Here is an 18,121-nt window from a genome sequence, read left to right on the forward strand (position 1 = left end):
TCAGTGACCAATAATAGTAATACATGTTAATAAAAACAACATATTAATTGAGTGCTTACAAAAAACCAAGCACTTGCTTGCAACACAAATACTTTACAGCAATTAACTCATTCAATCACTGTAACAATACTATCAGGTAGGGGCTATTCTTATTCCCATTGAGCAATTGGGAATAGCTCAGAGAGGTTAAGTAGTTTGTCCAAGGCCATTCAGCTGGTAAGCAGTGGTTTCGAACTCAGGCAGTCTGGCTCCAGAGGCCATGGTCTTCTCCACTGTGCTACATCATTGATGGGAATAAGAAGGTACACTGGTCAAGAGGGCAGGTCACTATTATGTTTATTGTCTTCAAAGCACTTAATACAACCTGACAAGAACCTACTTGTTCATTTACTTATTTATTGCCTATCCTCTCTCCCCAACTCAACTAGAATATAGGACCCATGATAAAAGGAACATTGTCTCTTTGCTTCACTGCTCTATTCCCAGGGACTGGAACAGTGGATGGCATGTTCTTTTTTGAATTTGTTGAAAGCCATCCCACATTTGAAGTTATTGAATTCCAATTGCATTAAATGTATTTGTCCACCCTGAATAAAAATACAGTACTTAGAAACAAGTTTGTGATGAACATTAAGGGCACATTTTGTATGGTATCTCACACTTTTCAGAGGGCTTTACACCCTTGCATTTTATCACAGTGGCCTGATAGCACTGTTCTCCCATTTTAAAGGTGAAGAAACAGAATGAGTCTAAATGACTTGCCTAGAATTAGATAGCAAATTAGTGCCAGAGCTCAGCTCTGTAGATGTCTAGTCTGAGAAATATTTCTACTATCATCTTCTGCTACAGAGTCAAAACCAAGTTGGAATTGGATTATCTCTACAGAAATAGACGAAAGAAATTAAACCCTTTGACTAATTTTTTCCTACTTCAGAAAGGCAAAACCACCACACATATTTTTACAGCTAGTTAAGAATACTGTACAATGTTTACAATTTTTTGAAATTATCCACTGCCTTCTTTTTAAACATATTTTTAAAAAGAGAAATAAAAGAGCATGGCTTTCAGATGCATTTGCTGACACTACCTTTACAGGGTCCCAGTAGCCAAATGAGCTTATATACTTGTAGGTAAAGCTAAGCATTTTCTGGGCAAGGCGTGATGATATTGGATAACATTTCTCAAAAATGCTCGCACGATTCTCCACCAGTGGTTTCAGTTTTGTATTCAACATATATTGTACAATGTGGATTTTCCGAGCTCCATTAATGAGCATTACTGGTATCAAAAACTTTTCAAATTCTTCCTGATGAGAGAAATCATAAAGGAAATATTTTTAGTGGGAAGGAAGCTGGTAGTATTCAGCCATGGTACAAAGACATTGCTGGTGGCTTGACCACTTCAGTCTAGAGAACAAATATTTGTTAGCTTCCAAGTGGCTGGGTGTTGGCAGCTAAAGCCTTTGACCCTCTATGGCTTCCCTGCTGCCCTTGATTTATTAACTGTTTTTCTATAATTGTAAGCGGTGCTGATGAAAGGCAACACAGCCCTAAAAACATACATTTCTTTTGAAATGTTAAAAAGAGATCAAGGCATACAGCAAATTGCTTTTGTTTCATTCTCAAGTGTTATTTTCCAAATCATGAAAAATAAAAAGTAATAACCTGTATTATTTGTAAATTACTCATGTCTGCTTCAAATTTTTCTCGCAGTTCACTTCTCAGGCGTTCAAGTGCATCAATCTCCTGCTCTTCATCTTTCTCACTCATCACTTCCTCATCTTTTGGAAACTCATCTTCGAGTATGTTCTCAATATCATCTGCATCTTCTTCAGGATCTTCCTCACTAATATCTTCATCTTCTCTAATTGTCTAAGGAAGAAAATATTCCCTTTTAATACACATATAGAAGATGGAGCAAATGACAAGGCTAACTAATTATCTGGGGTATTTCGGAGCAAGTGGATATTCGTTAGTATGGCATGCAACATTCAACTACTGACACGGTGAAGTTTTAAATATCCGGCACCCAGAAATTTAACGCCTTCAAGACTCGGACACCACAGTGATACCATAAAGAAATACACAGACGAGATACTAACTGCTAATATTTAATGCTGTCGTTTTCAGAATGTGATATGTTTTTGGTGGTCTTCAATAACAATATTTAATGCAGTGGAGAGAGTATAAGACACTCACTAGCTGTATTAGCCTGGACAAGATCAGTTTCCTCATCTGCAAAATAGGAATAAGGAAAGTACCTCCCACACATGGTTGTTGGCAGCTGATTAAATAAGCTGATACATGCAAAACCCTTAGGAAACTGCCTGGCACATGGTAAGCATGCAAATGATAGCTATTATTCCCATTATGCTTTTAAAGCTATTATTGTCATTTTGTATGAAGCACTGTACTAATAGAACAGTACATGCCCCTTAGGAGGTTACAGCTTATCTGAGGAAACAAGAATATACATAAATGATTATTAAACACCATGACATGATACTGATACTAGGTGGTACTGCACAGGCTCTGCACGAATCTGAGCCCTACCGTATTGATCCTCCTGCACTGGTCGCCCTGAGGTACTCCTCCCAGTTGCAGCACTGCCTTCCAGTCGGAAACCTTGGAGTTATTTTGACTCCTTGCTCTCCATTATTGCACATCCAGTTTCCAAGGACGGGAGTCCTAAATAGTCCTTTAGACCCCCTCCTCCTTTTCAGTCCCACTCTACTGTTTGCCTTCTCGTTATCTCTTGCCTGCAGTCTTGTGATTAGCTCGCTATTTCCTAATCTTTCTAACTGATTAAACCCTGGCTCCTTTAGAAGGCACTTGCAGCTGGGATTTGGACTTGTAGGTGTCGGAGGAAGATGAGAGGATAAGGGCCCTTCCCTGCTCTGTGCTTAGGCTCCTCTCTCCCCAAAAGGAGTTTGGCGATGAGACAAATCTGAGATTTCTCAGAACTTTTTAATTTGAATTTTGAGACCACCTACTACTTTTTCTTTTTTCTTGTATTTTGACAATTTTTTATCCTGAGATTTGATTTTCTAAGGATCACTGGAAGTATGAGGGGATGAGTTCACACTACAAGCTGGGGACATCTTAGTTTCAGGTGAACTTGTGCTCACCTCTCCAGCTCTAGCTAATAGTTCTTCCAACTTGTTTGTTAATTTAAAAAACTTAAACTATATACGTTTAAAAAGAAGTTATTTTTGCTATAAAGATCAAATTATACAGCATCATATAGGGTAAAAAAAAAGTCTCCCTTTATACTTACAGCTCTATTTCTACTCTCTTCCCTGGAAATAGTTTTGGTTAACAATTTGATTAGGATCCTTTTGGACACACACACACATACACACATACAATTAATATTATTTTATACTTAAATGAAATCATTCTATTTTCTACAACTTGCTGAAAAATAATTTTGTGACATATTTAAATTTCTTTCCATATCAGAACATGCATCTCATGATTTTTTATTTAGCAATTCTTGCATTTAAAAAATGCAGGTTTTTTTGTTTTGTTTTGTTGTTATTCTATAGAAACCAGTTTAATAAGTAACAAAATAAATAGTAAAAGATCACTACTTTTGACCCTTGTGCTGTTTGGTTTCTCTTTCCTGCTAGTGATAATGAGAAATTTGGCTGACTTAACATTACTCTTTTTCTTCTGCCTATACCTCAGTTTTAGTCATATTTTTAATTCTTAATTCTGCCTGAAGTGCCTATAACTTTAAATCCTACCCCTAAATCTGTATTTATTGAGTTCTCATTTTTTGTTGTATGTTTTGATTCTCCACAATTCAAGAAAATGTCCTTACTCTTTCTTCCATTTTTCCCTCTCTTTAGTTCCTAAATTTTTGTCTTCAAAATTATTACCGTCACATTTCTGTCTTGTAACTGTAGTTAAGTATTTAGTGCTTCATGTAGAAATTAATTGTGAAAATTAAAAGCAAACAGTATTTGATTCTGAAAATGAAATCCAATAAATAGCACCTGTTATATTTAATTACATAATCTTTATTCACTACAGCCAAAGATAGTGACAGAAGGAATGCAACTCTATATCAGAAAACATGTGCCATTCTAAGGAGACTGTTTCAAATATCAAGGTCAAACACTATTTTTCCCATTATTTAAAATCATGCCATATTTTAATCTGCCCCATATTCAGATAATGATTTTTCTTGTCCAGCCCCTACCCCCATATTTGTTTGTTTGTTTTATATTGTAGGTGGAAAAGATTATTTACCATATCAATTGTCTACTTTATTCAAAAAGAATATATGAAAGCCTAATTTTCTAAGACCTTAAATATCTGAAAATATTTCCACTCCATTCTTACACATTATAAATTGTTTGCGTAGATATAGAATTCTAGGCTGAAAATCATTTTCACTCAGAATTTTGAAGGCACTGTCTTTGTCTTCTATCACCCAGTATTGCTGGTTTGAAGTCTGATGCAAATCTTATCCACATTCCTTTGTAGATTTTTTTTTCATGTTTATTTTCTCTCTTTTTCACTTTTTTTTTTTTTGGAATGCATATTGGATGTTAACCATACTGGATTGACTCCACATACCCCTAGTTTTTTCTTTCATATTGTCTATCTCTTGCATTTTTTTTCTTGCATTTTTTAAAATGGAGGTACTGGTGATTGTACTCGGGACCTTGTGCATGCTAAGCATGTGCTCTGCCCACTGAGAGCCTGAGCTATACCCACTCCCTTATCTCTTGTATTTTTATTCTACATTTGAGAAACTCTTTAGCTTTTTCTTCTAATTTTTTAATTCAACTTTTAGTCAATTTAAATGCTATATTTTCTTTATTATAGTTTCTATGAACTGCTTTTTGTTCTCTGGTTTTTCATAGCATCCTGTTTTTGTTTTATAGATACAAGCTCTTGAATTTTCTGAGGTAAATGGGAACTTTAAAAACAGTTTAATAATATTTTGTGTATTGTCTATTTGTTTCAGAGTCAATTATTCTATTTGTTCATCTTGGTTCTTTTTGTATTGATAATTTCCCTCAAGTGCATGGTAATCCTTCGTTGTCTATTCATTTTTAAGGACTAAGTTGATTAATTCAGAACAACTGTAAGCTCTGGGTATGTGAGCAGGACAGGCTGTCTCATGCTTTCATTTAAGATGTGAGGATGAGAAGAGCAGGCAGGCTGGATCTTGCCCTCAATGATGAAGGGCACCAACTGACATTCTGTGGCACCTACCATTTTCTAGACATATTATTTAATTACTTTAAAAATTATTTACCTTTTTCCTTCATGAGCACAAGTGTCACTGTTACATGAGGAGCTCATGGAAATAACCTTAAATGACTTTATGCAATTGACCCTCTTGGACTTTCTAGATAACCAAATTATATGCAAATAATACAGTCTGTTCTTACTTTTCAACATGTATGCTGTTTCTTTTTCTTATCACACTGCTGGGGCTAGTTCCTTCAGTACAATGTTGAATTTTTTTTAAAGATTAATATCCTAAAAATCTTCAGAGCAGACCATCTGAAAGACCCACAGGTTAATTCTTTTTAGGGAAAAAGGCTTTATTTTTCTATAAATGACATTTTGGTCTTCTGGAAAAAATGCTGTTTTTCCCCTACATCTACCATCTTTCAGTCCTTGGTAGGAGATACATGTTCTAAACTTCATGGTCTCAGACACCTGCTTCTAGTATGAAGGAATAAGTTCATTTAACCTCTAGCAGATAATGACTATAAACCATGGACAAATTTTATAGAACAGTCAAAATTTGGAGGAAGCAATGGGCTTAGGGTCAGTTCTCTTATTTTGTGCATGCTCAGAGGGCAGCCTCCATCAGAGTGGTGGTGACATCGGGTGACAAAAACTCTGATAGAAAGCTCTCTGTCTTTCTAGCTGGGGGAAGCAGGGGAAGGAACCACAATCAGGGCACTGGAGAGTAAGGGTAAACTCCAGAGCTGAGAGAGCCAGAGAAGAAACGCCAAACTCAGTTGGCAAAGATTATCCAAGTCTCTGGATAATTGCTGAATTCTGCACATATGGGCTGTTTGAGAACAGTATAAGCTGAACTGCCACCCATTGTAGGCACGACAGCCTCCAGGTTTAGTCTTACCAAGTTAATTGTCTGCTAAAACAAAAACATCAGCCCAGCCCTCTTTGAAGGTATATAACAGAATCCAGAATCCCCACAACATAACATTCACGGTTCTAGGATATAATCCAAGATTATAAAAATATAAAGGATCATGAGATATGACCCATTCTCATAAGAAAAGATAACCATTAAATACCAAGTCCAGTGTTAGAGTCACCAATCAAGAACTTTAAAGCAGTTACTATCACTATAATCAATGAGGAAAAGAAAAACAAGCTAAAATGTAGGAAATCTCCAGAGGGAAGTAAAAAATATAAAAAACAAACCAAATTGAAAATTTAGAACTAAAAATTACAGTATTTGAAATAAAAAAAATTGGACAGGCTTAATTGTAGAATGGAAATGACAGAGGGAAGAATCAGTGAATTTGAAGATAGATCAACAGAAATTATCCAACTTAAAGAAGAGAGAGAAAAAAGATTGAAAACATTAACAGCTCCAGGACATGTGGAACAATAGTGAAAGATCTAACCTCTGTGTAACTGGTTTTCAGAAGAAGACAGAGCAAATGGGGCAGAAAAAATATCTGAAGAAATAATGTTCAAAGTCTTCCCAAATTTAGTGAAGGACATAAATTTAGAGATTAAAGAAGCTTAGTGAACACCCCAAACCAAAAAATATGAAGAAAATGACATGTGGGTATATCATAATCAAACTATTAAAAAGCAAAACTATGCAGAAAAGCTTGAAAGCAACCAGAGAAAAACAATACAGGAAAACAATTCAGACGACCACTTTGTTTCCATCCCTCTGGTTTCATTCAAACCAGAGGGAGGCATAAGAACACCAGAAGTGGTAAATATCTGTATACATGAAAGAAAGGATTTATTTTCCTTTGAATTTATTTAAAATACATATGACTATTTAAAACAAAAACTAGAACTTTTTCTTGTGGAGTTTAGAACGTATTTGGCTGTTGTGAAACACATGACAAGTGGAGCACAAAGGATGTTAGCAGAATGGGGTGGGTATAAATGGACTTGTAGAGTCACAAGGCTTCCACAGTATTACATGGAATAATATTGACTCTAAGTAGACTGTGAAAAGCTAAAGGTGTATATGTAATTTGAGAGCAATCACTAAAAAAGAATGCCTAGAGGTATAACTGAAAAGCCAACAGAAAATTTAAATAGACTTCTAAAATATATTGAAGTAATCATAGAGAAGGCTGGAAGGAAAAACAGAAAACAGAGGACAAACAGAAAGCAAATAAAATTCACTGTCTCAGAGAATTAGGACTTGATCTTGGGTAAGCTGTCTCGTAACCCTCTATCAGTAGGGGAAGGGAGGAGGAAGGCTACATTGGGATAGAAGGTTAACCAGGATAGTGATGGAGATTATAGTCACAATGCTTACAATTAGGGAGGAAATGAGAGAGGAAGACATGAAGAAATGGAAGAAGAAGAAGCAGAAGACTTCAGAATTTCAAGGCTCTTCCCAATACAGATGCACTAGATTCAGACTCTAGATTCCTTTATTACACCAGGGGATGATGTTGCCTTCTAACTCTAGATTTTAACACACCATTCTGAACTGTTTCATTTTCAGTGCCTTGAAACTCAATCTCCAACTTGTATACCCACTCACACTTTTGCTTTCTGTTCCATACCAAAGTGCCCTCTGCACACAGACTTTTGGGCCTATACACTCTGCCTTCTCTTGGCCTGGTGCTTGATCCTGAACCTCATCAGCCTCAGCGAACCTGACTTTGGCTTCTCCTCAGTACTTAGGGTATGTATCTCCTTAACTGTTCACCTGGGTACAGTCTCCCACAGTTCTGCTTACTTGCACCCCTGGTTCCTGTCCTGGCTCTCCATGGCGTTCTGCCTGTGGCTACCCTACACTTGGTAGAAGGGACCCAGGTGCCAGAGAAGGAGCCAGTGTACAGGCCAAGAGCAGAGATTCTGGAGCAAGGAGTTAGAGTGGAAGCAAGGCCTCTGAGGAGTTGGGAGGCATACAGTGCAAATCTATACGAAGGGTTGGCTTATAGAATATTCTTCAGTCACATTTGGAGATTAAATTCCACATGATGGCGACATTTTCCTATGAAATTAATGGAAGCAGTCGCCTTCAGACTTTGAAGTGATTTCTGGTGTTAAAAGTGTTGTTGTCTTGCTAAAAAATGAGACAGTAAAGGCAATGATTTTTGTTAAGGCAGAGGAGACAAACCTGGGAAGGGCTTTATCTGCATATGGTTCCCCAATTGGTGGTAAAAAGGTGAGTGAGTCAAGGAGCTGCATATCCTGTACAAAGAGGCAAATGATGAGAAGACCACTGGTTATCTGCATGAAAGCAAGCTCCAGGGTCTATGTGGAGTCAGGATGGATTCAGCTCAGGGTGTCACATTAACTGATAACAACAATCACACCAAGTGATCCTTGTGATGCTATGTTTTGTTTTAGTCTTTCTTTGTCTGAGGTGGTAGCAGGACATATCTTAAAAAATTCTTATCAAAAAAGCTTTAAAAACAGCCAATACACAGTTTTAATCTCACAAAATTTTATAAGAAATCTCAGGGATTATCTTCTAAAAGTCAGTTTGCACAAATTAATTGTGTCAGATACACAGCCAATTTTATAAAAAATTAAGTCTCAAGAGAGCTAACTCATAAAATCCTATTTATAAGATAGAATATTGAATATTTGAATAAAAATAATAAGAAATCCTACCATTCTAACAAATGAAAAATTATAAACTAAGAATATATTTATCACATACAACATGATAAATGTAGCTAACACTGCTGTATGTTATATACGAAAGTTGTTAAGAGAGTTGATCCTGAGAGTTCTCATCGCAAGAAAAAAAAACGCTTTTCTAGTTCTCTAATTTTTGCATCTATATGGGATGATGGAAGTTCACTAAACTTATTGTGAGAATCATTTCATGATGTATGTAAGTGAAATCATATTGTACACCTTAAACTTAGTGCTGTACTTCAGTTATAGCTCAATAAATGTGGAAGAAAAAATTAAAGAAAAAAATGTTAATTTATCCTAAAGACTAATTCTTAAGAAAAAGATTTAACTGAAGACCAGCAAAGGGAAATTAAAGTATTACTAATTAGGGAACTAAATATTATTACTCTTCCCATTTTATAATGAAAAGGAATCCGGGCTCAGAGAGGTTAAACAACTTGCTCAATGTTATACAGCAGCAACAAAACAAATGTAAGCTGAGGGCCTGTCATGTGTCAGCACTATGTTAGGCACTGGGGGCCAGCAGTGAACAAAGTCAAAAGAGCTCCGAGTAAGAGGGAGGATACCAGTTTGGGTCTGGTTAACACTAAAGTCTGGACTCTTAAAAATACGTTGCTGAGACATTTGAAGTGATTCTTAAAGGGACCACGAGGGACTCCCAAGGACTAAAGGGAGTTAACTGTGCTTGATCCCAGGTTAAGATGTCTGTCTTTTTGATTCTGAATATTAGCATGATGCCTTGAATAGACTAGACTTTCAGAACATGTTTATTCAGGGAATGAGCATGAGAATGAGGCCAGAGACTTCCGTCAATTTTGCTCATGACTGATACTCCAGTGTCTGAAATAGTGTCAGGCTCGCAGTGAGTACTCAGTCAAGATATGCTGATGGGCTGACTGAATGGGTGAATGAAGATCAAGGCAAATAATAAATAGGAGGATTTTGATCCGTACATGGTGCCATGACTTTCTCAGCCTAATGGTTTTAGATTTATTTTTGGTTGTAAATACTTTAGACAAAGAAACAATTATTCCAATTCTTCTTCTGCAATGTTTTGACCCACAGTTACAGTTGCATTTTACTAACAGTCCTCTGTTTATAAGTCCATCATAACCATATCAGGAGGATGATACACGGTTGCACATGTAGCAAGTCATATTTTCCATTATTTCTCTTTTCTCCTTCCCTTTGTTGAACATTTTTATGCAGATCGAAATCAGATTACAAGAGGTTCAGCCTTGAAAAGACACTACAAGGGTCCTTAAGCCAGAAGGAAATGGAAGAAGACAGGGGCTATCCTATCTTTTGCCTTGGTTACACGGTCACTGGTAAGATGACTACAAGCATGAGCCTCAGGTCCCTTACAGAACTCCCTCTCCTCTTTAACTTCAGCACTTCTGAATTGCTTGGCTATAGCATTTGTGTCAGCTAGGTCAATTTGGGACTAGCTCTTCTAAACAAAATAAAATTCATGATCTTCAAGGTTTACCTTAAAAAAAAATCAGCAGATGGATAAGGGGAACAGTACTAAGCATCCTGCACAGTACATGACTCTGAGGGTCCATAGGCTCTGCCCCATTCCATTCTTTATCTTGAGGAAATCTATATTTGAGTTCCAGCACAACTTCACAGATTCTCTGTCCAGACCTCACTCCCAAGCTCCCAGCCCATCACCCTGTGGCATGGGCTGAAGTGTGAAAAGCACAAATGGAAATCCACTAGAAGCACAATTTAATGTAGTATTATTATATTTTGTATTAGATTACTGAAACATCCTTAGTGGTCTTTCCTTTAAAAATGTTCACTTTTCTGATTATAAAAGTAATAAAAGCTCATTGTAAATAGTAATAGAACACCAAAAAGTGTAAAGAAAATAAAAATGATACATAATCTCAGTACTTGTGCATAAACTCTATATTTCCTTCAAGACTTCAATGCATATTTTTATTTTATATTGTTGAGATTTTATATATATGCAAAATATGTTATATATGTGTGTGTCCTGCTTTTTTTAAAAGCAGTTTTATTTACTTACCTCCCCCCCTTTTCTTTTCTTCTCTCTCTCTATTATAAGTTCAGCCCTTCTTTTAGAAATCATATTTTCCTGTCAAAGAAAGAGATTAAAAATGTTAATGGATAATGATAAGATTATTTCTATGTATTAATATTTTTTCCCCAATGTGGGAATAACATTTGGGCAGAAGGACTGTGTACTTTCCAGAAAAGCAGGTGATGGTGGGAATTATGTTACTTACATCTCTGTACTTCTGGACCACTTGGTCAGCTATTTCCTTCCCAAATGATCAATAGCACTTGGGATCAGTCACTTTTTCTACAAATTTTAGAATTCCTTTTCAAAATGTATTACTTATTTGTTTGCTTTTGATGAGGAAGTGGATTTTGCACATGGAAAAAATAGGGAAATATTTGGAGGCTTTTAACTGAAAATGTTTGATAATCTTTTATTGTATGATTAAAATGTAATTGTCTAAAATAACCTAAAACACATATACATGTAAGGAAAGCATATGTACTTTGGATACATTCACAGACACAGTGTGTCAGGGTAATCCACTAGTATTTCTAGGGGCCTCTAAATCTAATGCTGTGAATGGGTTGTCTGATGTGACCTTAAAGCTTGCATAAAAACTAATCAGCACCCCTTGGGTTTTGAAGCTCATTGGCTCAGGCTCTCAAAATTGAAGTCCCTTTAAATACTGGGAGATCAGAGAGGTGCCTTAAAGACATGCCCTGGGGGCTTTGGTCTAGGCCAGCAGGACTCTGCTCCTTTTATCTGGCAACTACTGAGTATACATTCCAGATAATTCATGTTTTGTTGACATTCAAGATACACTTGTAGATAGAATTATAAAACTGAGTGGAATCAAATTAGTTTAGTTTATGAGCCCCAGAGAGATCCTGCAGCTTTTCAGAGGATGAGAGTTACAAAAACCCTTATTATTTCCTCTTTTTAAACTAGAGTTTTACCGTAGGTGCTTTAACTGTAGAGTTATGAAAAGCCAGTCTCCTTGGAGTTTTCAAGACATACACAGAAACCACTGTATATACCACTAGGAAATGCAAAGCATGCACAATAAAACACACACATATTCTGAGTTTGCTTTACCTTCAGTCCTTTCACTCGAATAAGTAGTGGTCAGTGAAGTTTAATTACTTATTGCATGTCTGCCAGATGCCATCACTGTCCTGAGCACGGCAATTTGTATATTCTTTCATTTTCTTCTCAAACCCTACCTTGATTTTTGCCTTCATTTCTTTGATGAGCTTTTTCCTTTCTAGTTTCCTCTGTTGTTTCACTTTCCACTTTCCAATTTGGGTAGGAAGGAGGCGATCAGAAATATCTCGATCATCAACTTGTATAAAAACAGCAGCATCTGGGAAAAATCCATGTTCCCCCAGAAACTCGACCTCATCAGGATATCGTGGGAAACCATCTAAAATAAAACCTGTGGAACTAGGTGAAAATTTTATAATTTACTTAAAATGTTATATTATAAATATTGATTTAAAAATGAAAATAAATCTCAACTTTATAAGGGAGTCCAATGAATAGTTTAAAAAGTTTTCTGCAGTATCTTTAATTTCTTTTAATATTTCTACTTGTGTAAACATGGTGTTTCTTCTCCCAGATGTATGAAATTAGATTAAAATGATAACATTTTATACTTATGTTTACAGTATAAAATTGCAGTTAATCAGTTTATAGATAATGACTATTAATTAGAAGCTTACTAAAAGTTGTGAGAAGATCATAGGGCAGGAGAAAATAAGTTCTCTGCTTGGGATGAGTGCCCAGCCTAGGGAATGTGTCACCCTTTATGCAACGAGTTTACTTGGCTGGCCCCTCCTTCTACTGAGAATCCTTACCTTGTAGCCATTTTTCTTCTAATGATGTTTTTTTCATGAGACAATTCATATCCTCTTCCCTGGCTCCCTTTGTAACCAGTGACAATTATTAATGTTTTCTTGGCTCATATGTGTAAGATGATCATATTCAAAAACTTGCCCAAGTGTGATGAAACTTTAAGAATCATGAAAATAACTTGGAATGATAACACATTTTCATTAGGGAGTATTTTTTAAAAAATCAGGCTTTGAGAATTTGGCTTGGTTTAGTTGACAGTCGATATCGGTCCCTTTTTGAATGAGAGTTTATCCATTTATCAAAAACTTGGTTTGTTTTAACTATTTACATATATATATATATTTTAAACTTATTTTTATTTTATTTATTTTTAGGAGGGAGGGAAGTAATTAGGTATATTTATTTACTTACTTTTAGAGGAGGTACTGGGGATTGAACCCAGGACCTTGCGCATGCTAAGCATACTTATTACCACTTAAACTATAACCTCCCCCTTTAACTATTTATATTTAAATATGTTTTCTTCATATAAATAGGACTTTCATAAACGTTTGACAATTTCGGCTCTTAACTGGCATTTAGAAATATGATTTTCTTTCTTATTAAATGGGAAAAATTTACATATTTTGGCTGTAAGATATGTGTCCTTTTCTATAGAGATGCACTCTGTGCTTTGGATAAATGAGCCTCTAGATAGTTAGATGCATATCTCAGGAAGAATTTCAATGACTCCAGATTCTTGCTTCTTCTTATACACAGAAAAGCACTAAAATCATTAACTTGAGATAGCTGTTCTTTGTGATTAGCAGTAATCTTTTCCCAAGATGTATGCTTGACTGCAGTATTCCCTAGACAAAAAAATTCATATATATACTAGCTCTATCGCTACCTCTTTGGAGCAGTTCTTCAGAGCTGTCTCCCAGGCTATAGTCTTCAGTAAGACCCTAAATAAAACTTAAACTCACAATTCTCAGGTTGTGCGTTTTTCTTAAAGTTGACAGTGGTCTTCGCTGTAATTGTTAAAAGGTTACAAGGAAAGGAGTCTGGTACACCATGAGCTTTAGAATATGGGTCCTTAACCACAATCACACATTACAATCAACTGGGGAACTCTAAAGAACACCAATGCCCAGCTCCCAACCTCATACCTCTAACAATTTTGATTCAATTGTTTTGGGGTGGGGCCCCTGGCATCAGCATTTTTAAAATAGTTCCTTAGATATTTTTAATGTGTAGAATCACCAGTTTACCTGAGAGTAAGGGAGAAAATTCTTAAGTTTATGTTGGTTACATTTTAACTTTTAAGAATAAAGCACATAAAAGTCAATAAATGTACAAGCCTATAACAAATAAGATACCGTATTGGTTCCTTAAACCACCACTCAGAAAGTATTCCTTCAAGAATTTCAGGAGGCAATGGCTCATTTTCTGTTAGATTTAATCTGATTGCTTCTTCTTCTTCTGTAAATTGTACTTCATGAGGCTACAAACAAAAAGTAGAAAACAAAACAAAAATTTTAAACTCTGTGTCAACAAAGAATATTATGTTACATAGTTGATTAGGAAAAGATTTGTTTTCCTCAGGTCAGTTTTTATATGGCTGCTTGTAAACCTTTTAAAATCTGAGCTCTTTTCTTTAAACTAATATTTAATATGGTTTTAACTATTAAATTATATCTACTATAGCTAAGAGGAATTACTAGTAATTAGCATGACTGGTTTTCACACAAGGCCTCAGGATTATCTGGCTCATCACTTTTTGCTAAAACCTTGTTCACTCTACATCACACACCTATAAGGCTTAATTGATTTTTATCATCTATCTTATAATTATTCAGTCTAGATCCTGACTAAAGGATGGGCCAGGCAAGCAGTCATCTGGAAAACAATCTGTACCTGCATCCATTTACAGGGGATTGTTTGAGAAGAAAAGGGTCTAGGTATATCAGAAATAGTTTAAAAGTGAGTTACAATTAGATACTTTCTTTTCACACCCCCAGATAGAAACCACTGAAGAGATATATACAAAATTTTTATGAGGTATCATTAGAAATGAATATTTTAGGATCTCCATTGGTGCTGGGGCAGATTTTTATGATATTTGATAGAAAACAGAGAATACAATAATGGAAAATCTTACAGTCTAGGTCAGACATATTCAATAACATAGTTCCAAATAAATGCCATACAACAGTTTTGTCAGGGAAAGCTTTTCCAATTTTTATTAGAGTCATGGAAAACCCAGTATTTTATATTCTATATGATCATAAGATCTGTAGTCAACATATGGAGAGGATGACTCTTAAATGACTTTTATGGGCTAATTTTTTCTTCTTTTTGGAAACTTTGTAGAGTTTTATACTGCTTATATTCTACTCTCCCAAAGTAATACCAGTAAGCACAATTATCTACAAAGAGAGTATTAATATTCTTACCAACTTCTTCATATTTTCTTCTTCAATTGTAACATTGGCCTGAATTGCAAGTTCTTCAAGTTCTTGTTTTGCAAATTGTTCTTCCTCAGAATCGTCCTCATATTCAGGTCCAATTTTCTTTTCAGTTTTGAGCATTAGTTTTTCTTGAAGAAATTCTTCAAACTGAATGTGAAAAATGCCGAATTTTTCTGCCAGCTGTCTTCCACAGACAGTTTTGCCAGAGCCACGGGGGCCTAGAAGGCATATTCTTAATGGAGGAGCCTGCCACAGGTGAGTGGGGTCAGGGGTAAGTGGGACAGAGGGAAGAAAAGGGAACTTTGAGTAATTTAGAAAAACTAAGGACTATTAACTGCCCTCCCAAAGGCTGAACTATCACTTCACAAACCAAGGATGTTTCGATTTAGTATATCAATTAACATGACTCATTGCATCAACCATGGTCCTCAGAGAAAGATCATCTTGATATTAAGTGCCAAAAGGCATTAAATAAAATTAGTTATGGTTTTTAAGAAAGTTCTAATTAAGGAAGAATGGAAAGACACTTTCTTAGCATGATAAAAACAACAACAACAAAACCTCCCTACCAAACAAAAAGTCCATCGATAATGGAACATTAGACGCTCCTTCATTAATTCCTGTAATCTCTGTACTGGAGATGGGAAAGCCTGAAACCAGAGACCCCACAGAGGTCCAGATGTGTGAATTGTCCATTGATGCTGAAACTGTCAAGCACAATGGTGAGAGCTGGGATGAAGGAGCTGCTAAATCTTTCGTGAACGTGAGGAGTGGGGAGGTGGTGATACAACTGGAGTGAATGAGCCTCAAAGGGGCTGGCAGTAATGGATGGCGAGCAGGGGAGGAAAGCAAGGAGCACAGACAGCCTCATCCCCTTCTGTCCTTGTGAAGAAAATGCTCAGAGAAGAGTTTAAAGATGCAGGGAAAAAATATCAGAGAAAATACAGAAGAAAGAAGAGTCAGGTAATTCAGGGAAAAGGGAAATTAAAAAAAAAAGAAATTTAAGAAGATGATAAGTCCACAAAAGAAGAGGATATTTGAAAAAAAGACCTCAGAGAAAAGAAAGAGCTCTTAGAGATTAAAACTATAATTGCTTAAGTAAAAAGTTCAATAGTACTGTGAAATACTGAGATTTCCTAGCATGAAAAACATACAATTTCAGATTAAATATGCACTGTGGGTCAAGTGCAATAAATAAAAAAGATCCTGGACAATTTTAAGAACACAAAAAATGAAAAGACGCTCTTAAGAGCTTTCAGATATTTTAAAAATAAAGCAATCCACCAAGAAATTGGAATCAGCCTAGTGACACTGGATGCTACCAAAAATAAAGCAGTATTTTTAATACTCTGAAAGTGGATAATTTTCAACCAGAATTCTATGCCCATACCAATTATCAAACGTATATAAGAATCAAATAACGACATTTTCAGATATGAAGAAAGTTAGTTGAAAATGTGTTTCAGCAAACCAAGGGTGTGAAAAACCCACAAAAACAAGAGGAAGACCATTATGTAAACATCTGTTGATTTTGCTACTCAGCATTTATTCACTCTTCTGTTAATTATATCTGGATTTCTCTCTGGGTGACCACCCTTCATCACTCTCAGTTTATAGCTTCCCGTGGAACTGATTCCATAGTCAGTTGAATTTCATCATTAGGTATATTGGGCATGACATGAAAAGATACTCAACATCACTAATTATCACGGAAATGCAAATCGAAACCACAGTGAGCTATCATCTTACACCTGTGAGAATGATTATCACTCAAGAGACAGGAAACAAGTATTGGTGAGGATGTGGAGAAAAGAGAACCCTCATGCACTGTTGGTGGGACTGTAAATTGGTGTAGCCACTATGGAAAACAGCATGGAGGTTCCTCAGAAAACTAAAAATAGAACTTTCTTGTGATCCAGCAATTCTCCTTCTGTGTTTTTATCTGAAGAAAATGAAAACACTAATTAGAAAATATATATTTACCACTATGTTCATCCCAGAATTATTTATAATACATAAGATATGGAAGCAACCTAAACGTCCATTGACAGATGAATGGTTAAAGAAGATGTGGTACAAACATACACACACACACACACACACACATATAGACATACACACACTGGAATATTAGCCATAAAAAGAATGAAATCTTGCCACTTGTGACAACATGATGGACCTAGAGGGTATTATGCTAAAGGAAATAAGTCAGACAGAGACAGACAAATATTGTATTATTTCACTTATATGTGGAATCTAAAAACCAAAACAAGGAAATAAACATAACAAAACAGAAATAGACTCATAGACACAGAGAACAAACTGGTGGTTGCCAGAGGGGATGTGGAATGGGGAGATGGGAGAAATAGGTAAAGGGGATTAAGAGGTACAAACTTTTAGCCATAAAATAAATATGTCATGTGATGTAACATACAGCATAGGGAAGATAGGAAACAATATTGTAGTAACTTTATATGGTGACAGAGGGTTACTAGATTTATCTTGGTGATCGTTTCACAATATACATAAATGTCAAACCACTATGTTGCACACCTGAAACTAGTATAATATTGTATGCCAATTATAACTCAATAAGAAAAATTGGTCATGTGATAAGATTAAAGTCAACTGATGCATCCCTTGAAAAAAAGAAATAATGAAAAACAGAATAGTGAATAATGAAAATAAAGTGTTACAAAGTTATGTAGGTGCAGTCTCACACCATAACTTAGGGTCACATTTTAAATCCCTCAGTGGTGAAATTGCTGTAAACACCTCACTCAACCACAGGTTAAACCTCTAGCAATCTAGAGCTGTATGGAATTCAGAGCGTATTCAAGTAGTTATGAAGTGAAGGGATGTAGATACATAATACTCTGCAGAAAAACAGTGGAATCACTATCAAGATTTCAGGCTCCTGTCCAGAGGGA

General features: G+C 35.8%; 1 protein-coding gene across 13 annotated transcripts in view; it reads right to left on the reverse strand.

The window, feature by feature from the left end:
* LOC102529575 (zinc finger and BTB domain-containing protein 24) overlaps positions 1–18,121 on the reverse strand; it is a 127,487-nt gene that overhangs the window by 39,558 nt on the left and 69,808 nt on the right. For all 13 annotated transcript variants that reach the window (XR_012074907.1, XR_012074906.1, XR_012074908.1 and 10 more), the window contains 6 exons: positions 15,177–15,437; positions 14,100–14,224; positions 12,111–12,330; positions 10,891–10,959; positions 1,665–1,871; positions 1,088–1,306 (listed from right to left, as the gene is read on the reverse strand). Coding sequence is in view for 9 of the 13 variants with exons in the window: in XM_072965701.1 (XP_072821802.1) it covers positions 1,088–1,306; positions 1,665–1,871; positions 10,891–10,959; positions 12,111–12,330; positions 14,100–14,224; positions 15,177–15,437 (1,101 nt within the window). In the remaining 4 variants the exon portion in view is untranslated. The remainder of the gene's footprint in view (positions 1–1,087; positions 1,307–1,664; positions 1,872–10,890; positions 10,960–12,110; positions 12,331–14,099; positions 14,225–15,176; positions 15,438–18,121) is intronic.

This window comes from Vicugna pacos, chromosome 8, assembly GCF_048564905.1.
Source record: "Vicugna pacos chromosome 8, VicPac4, whole genome shotgun sequence".
Classification (NCBI taxonomy): Eukaryota; Metazoa; Chordata; class Mammalia; order Artiodactyla; family Camelidae; genus Vicugna; species Vicugna pacos.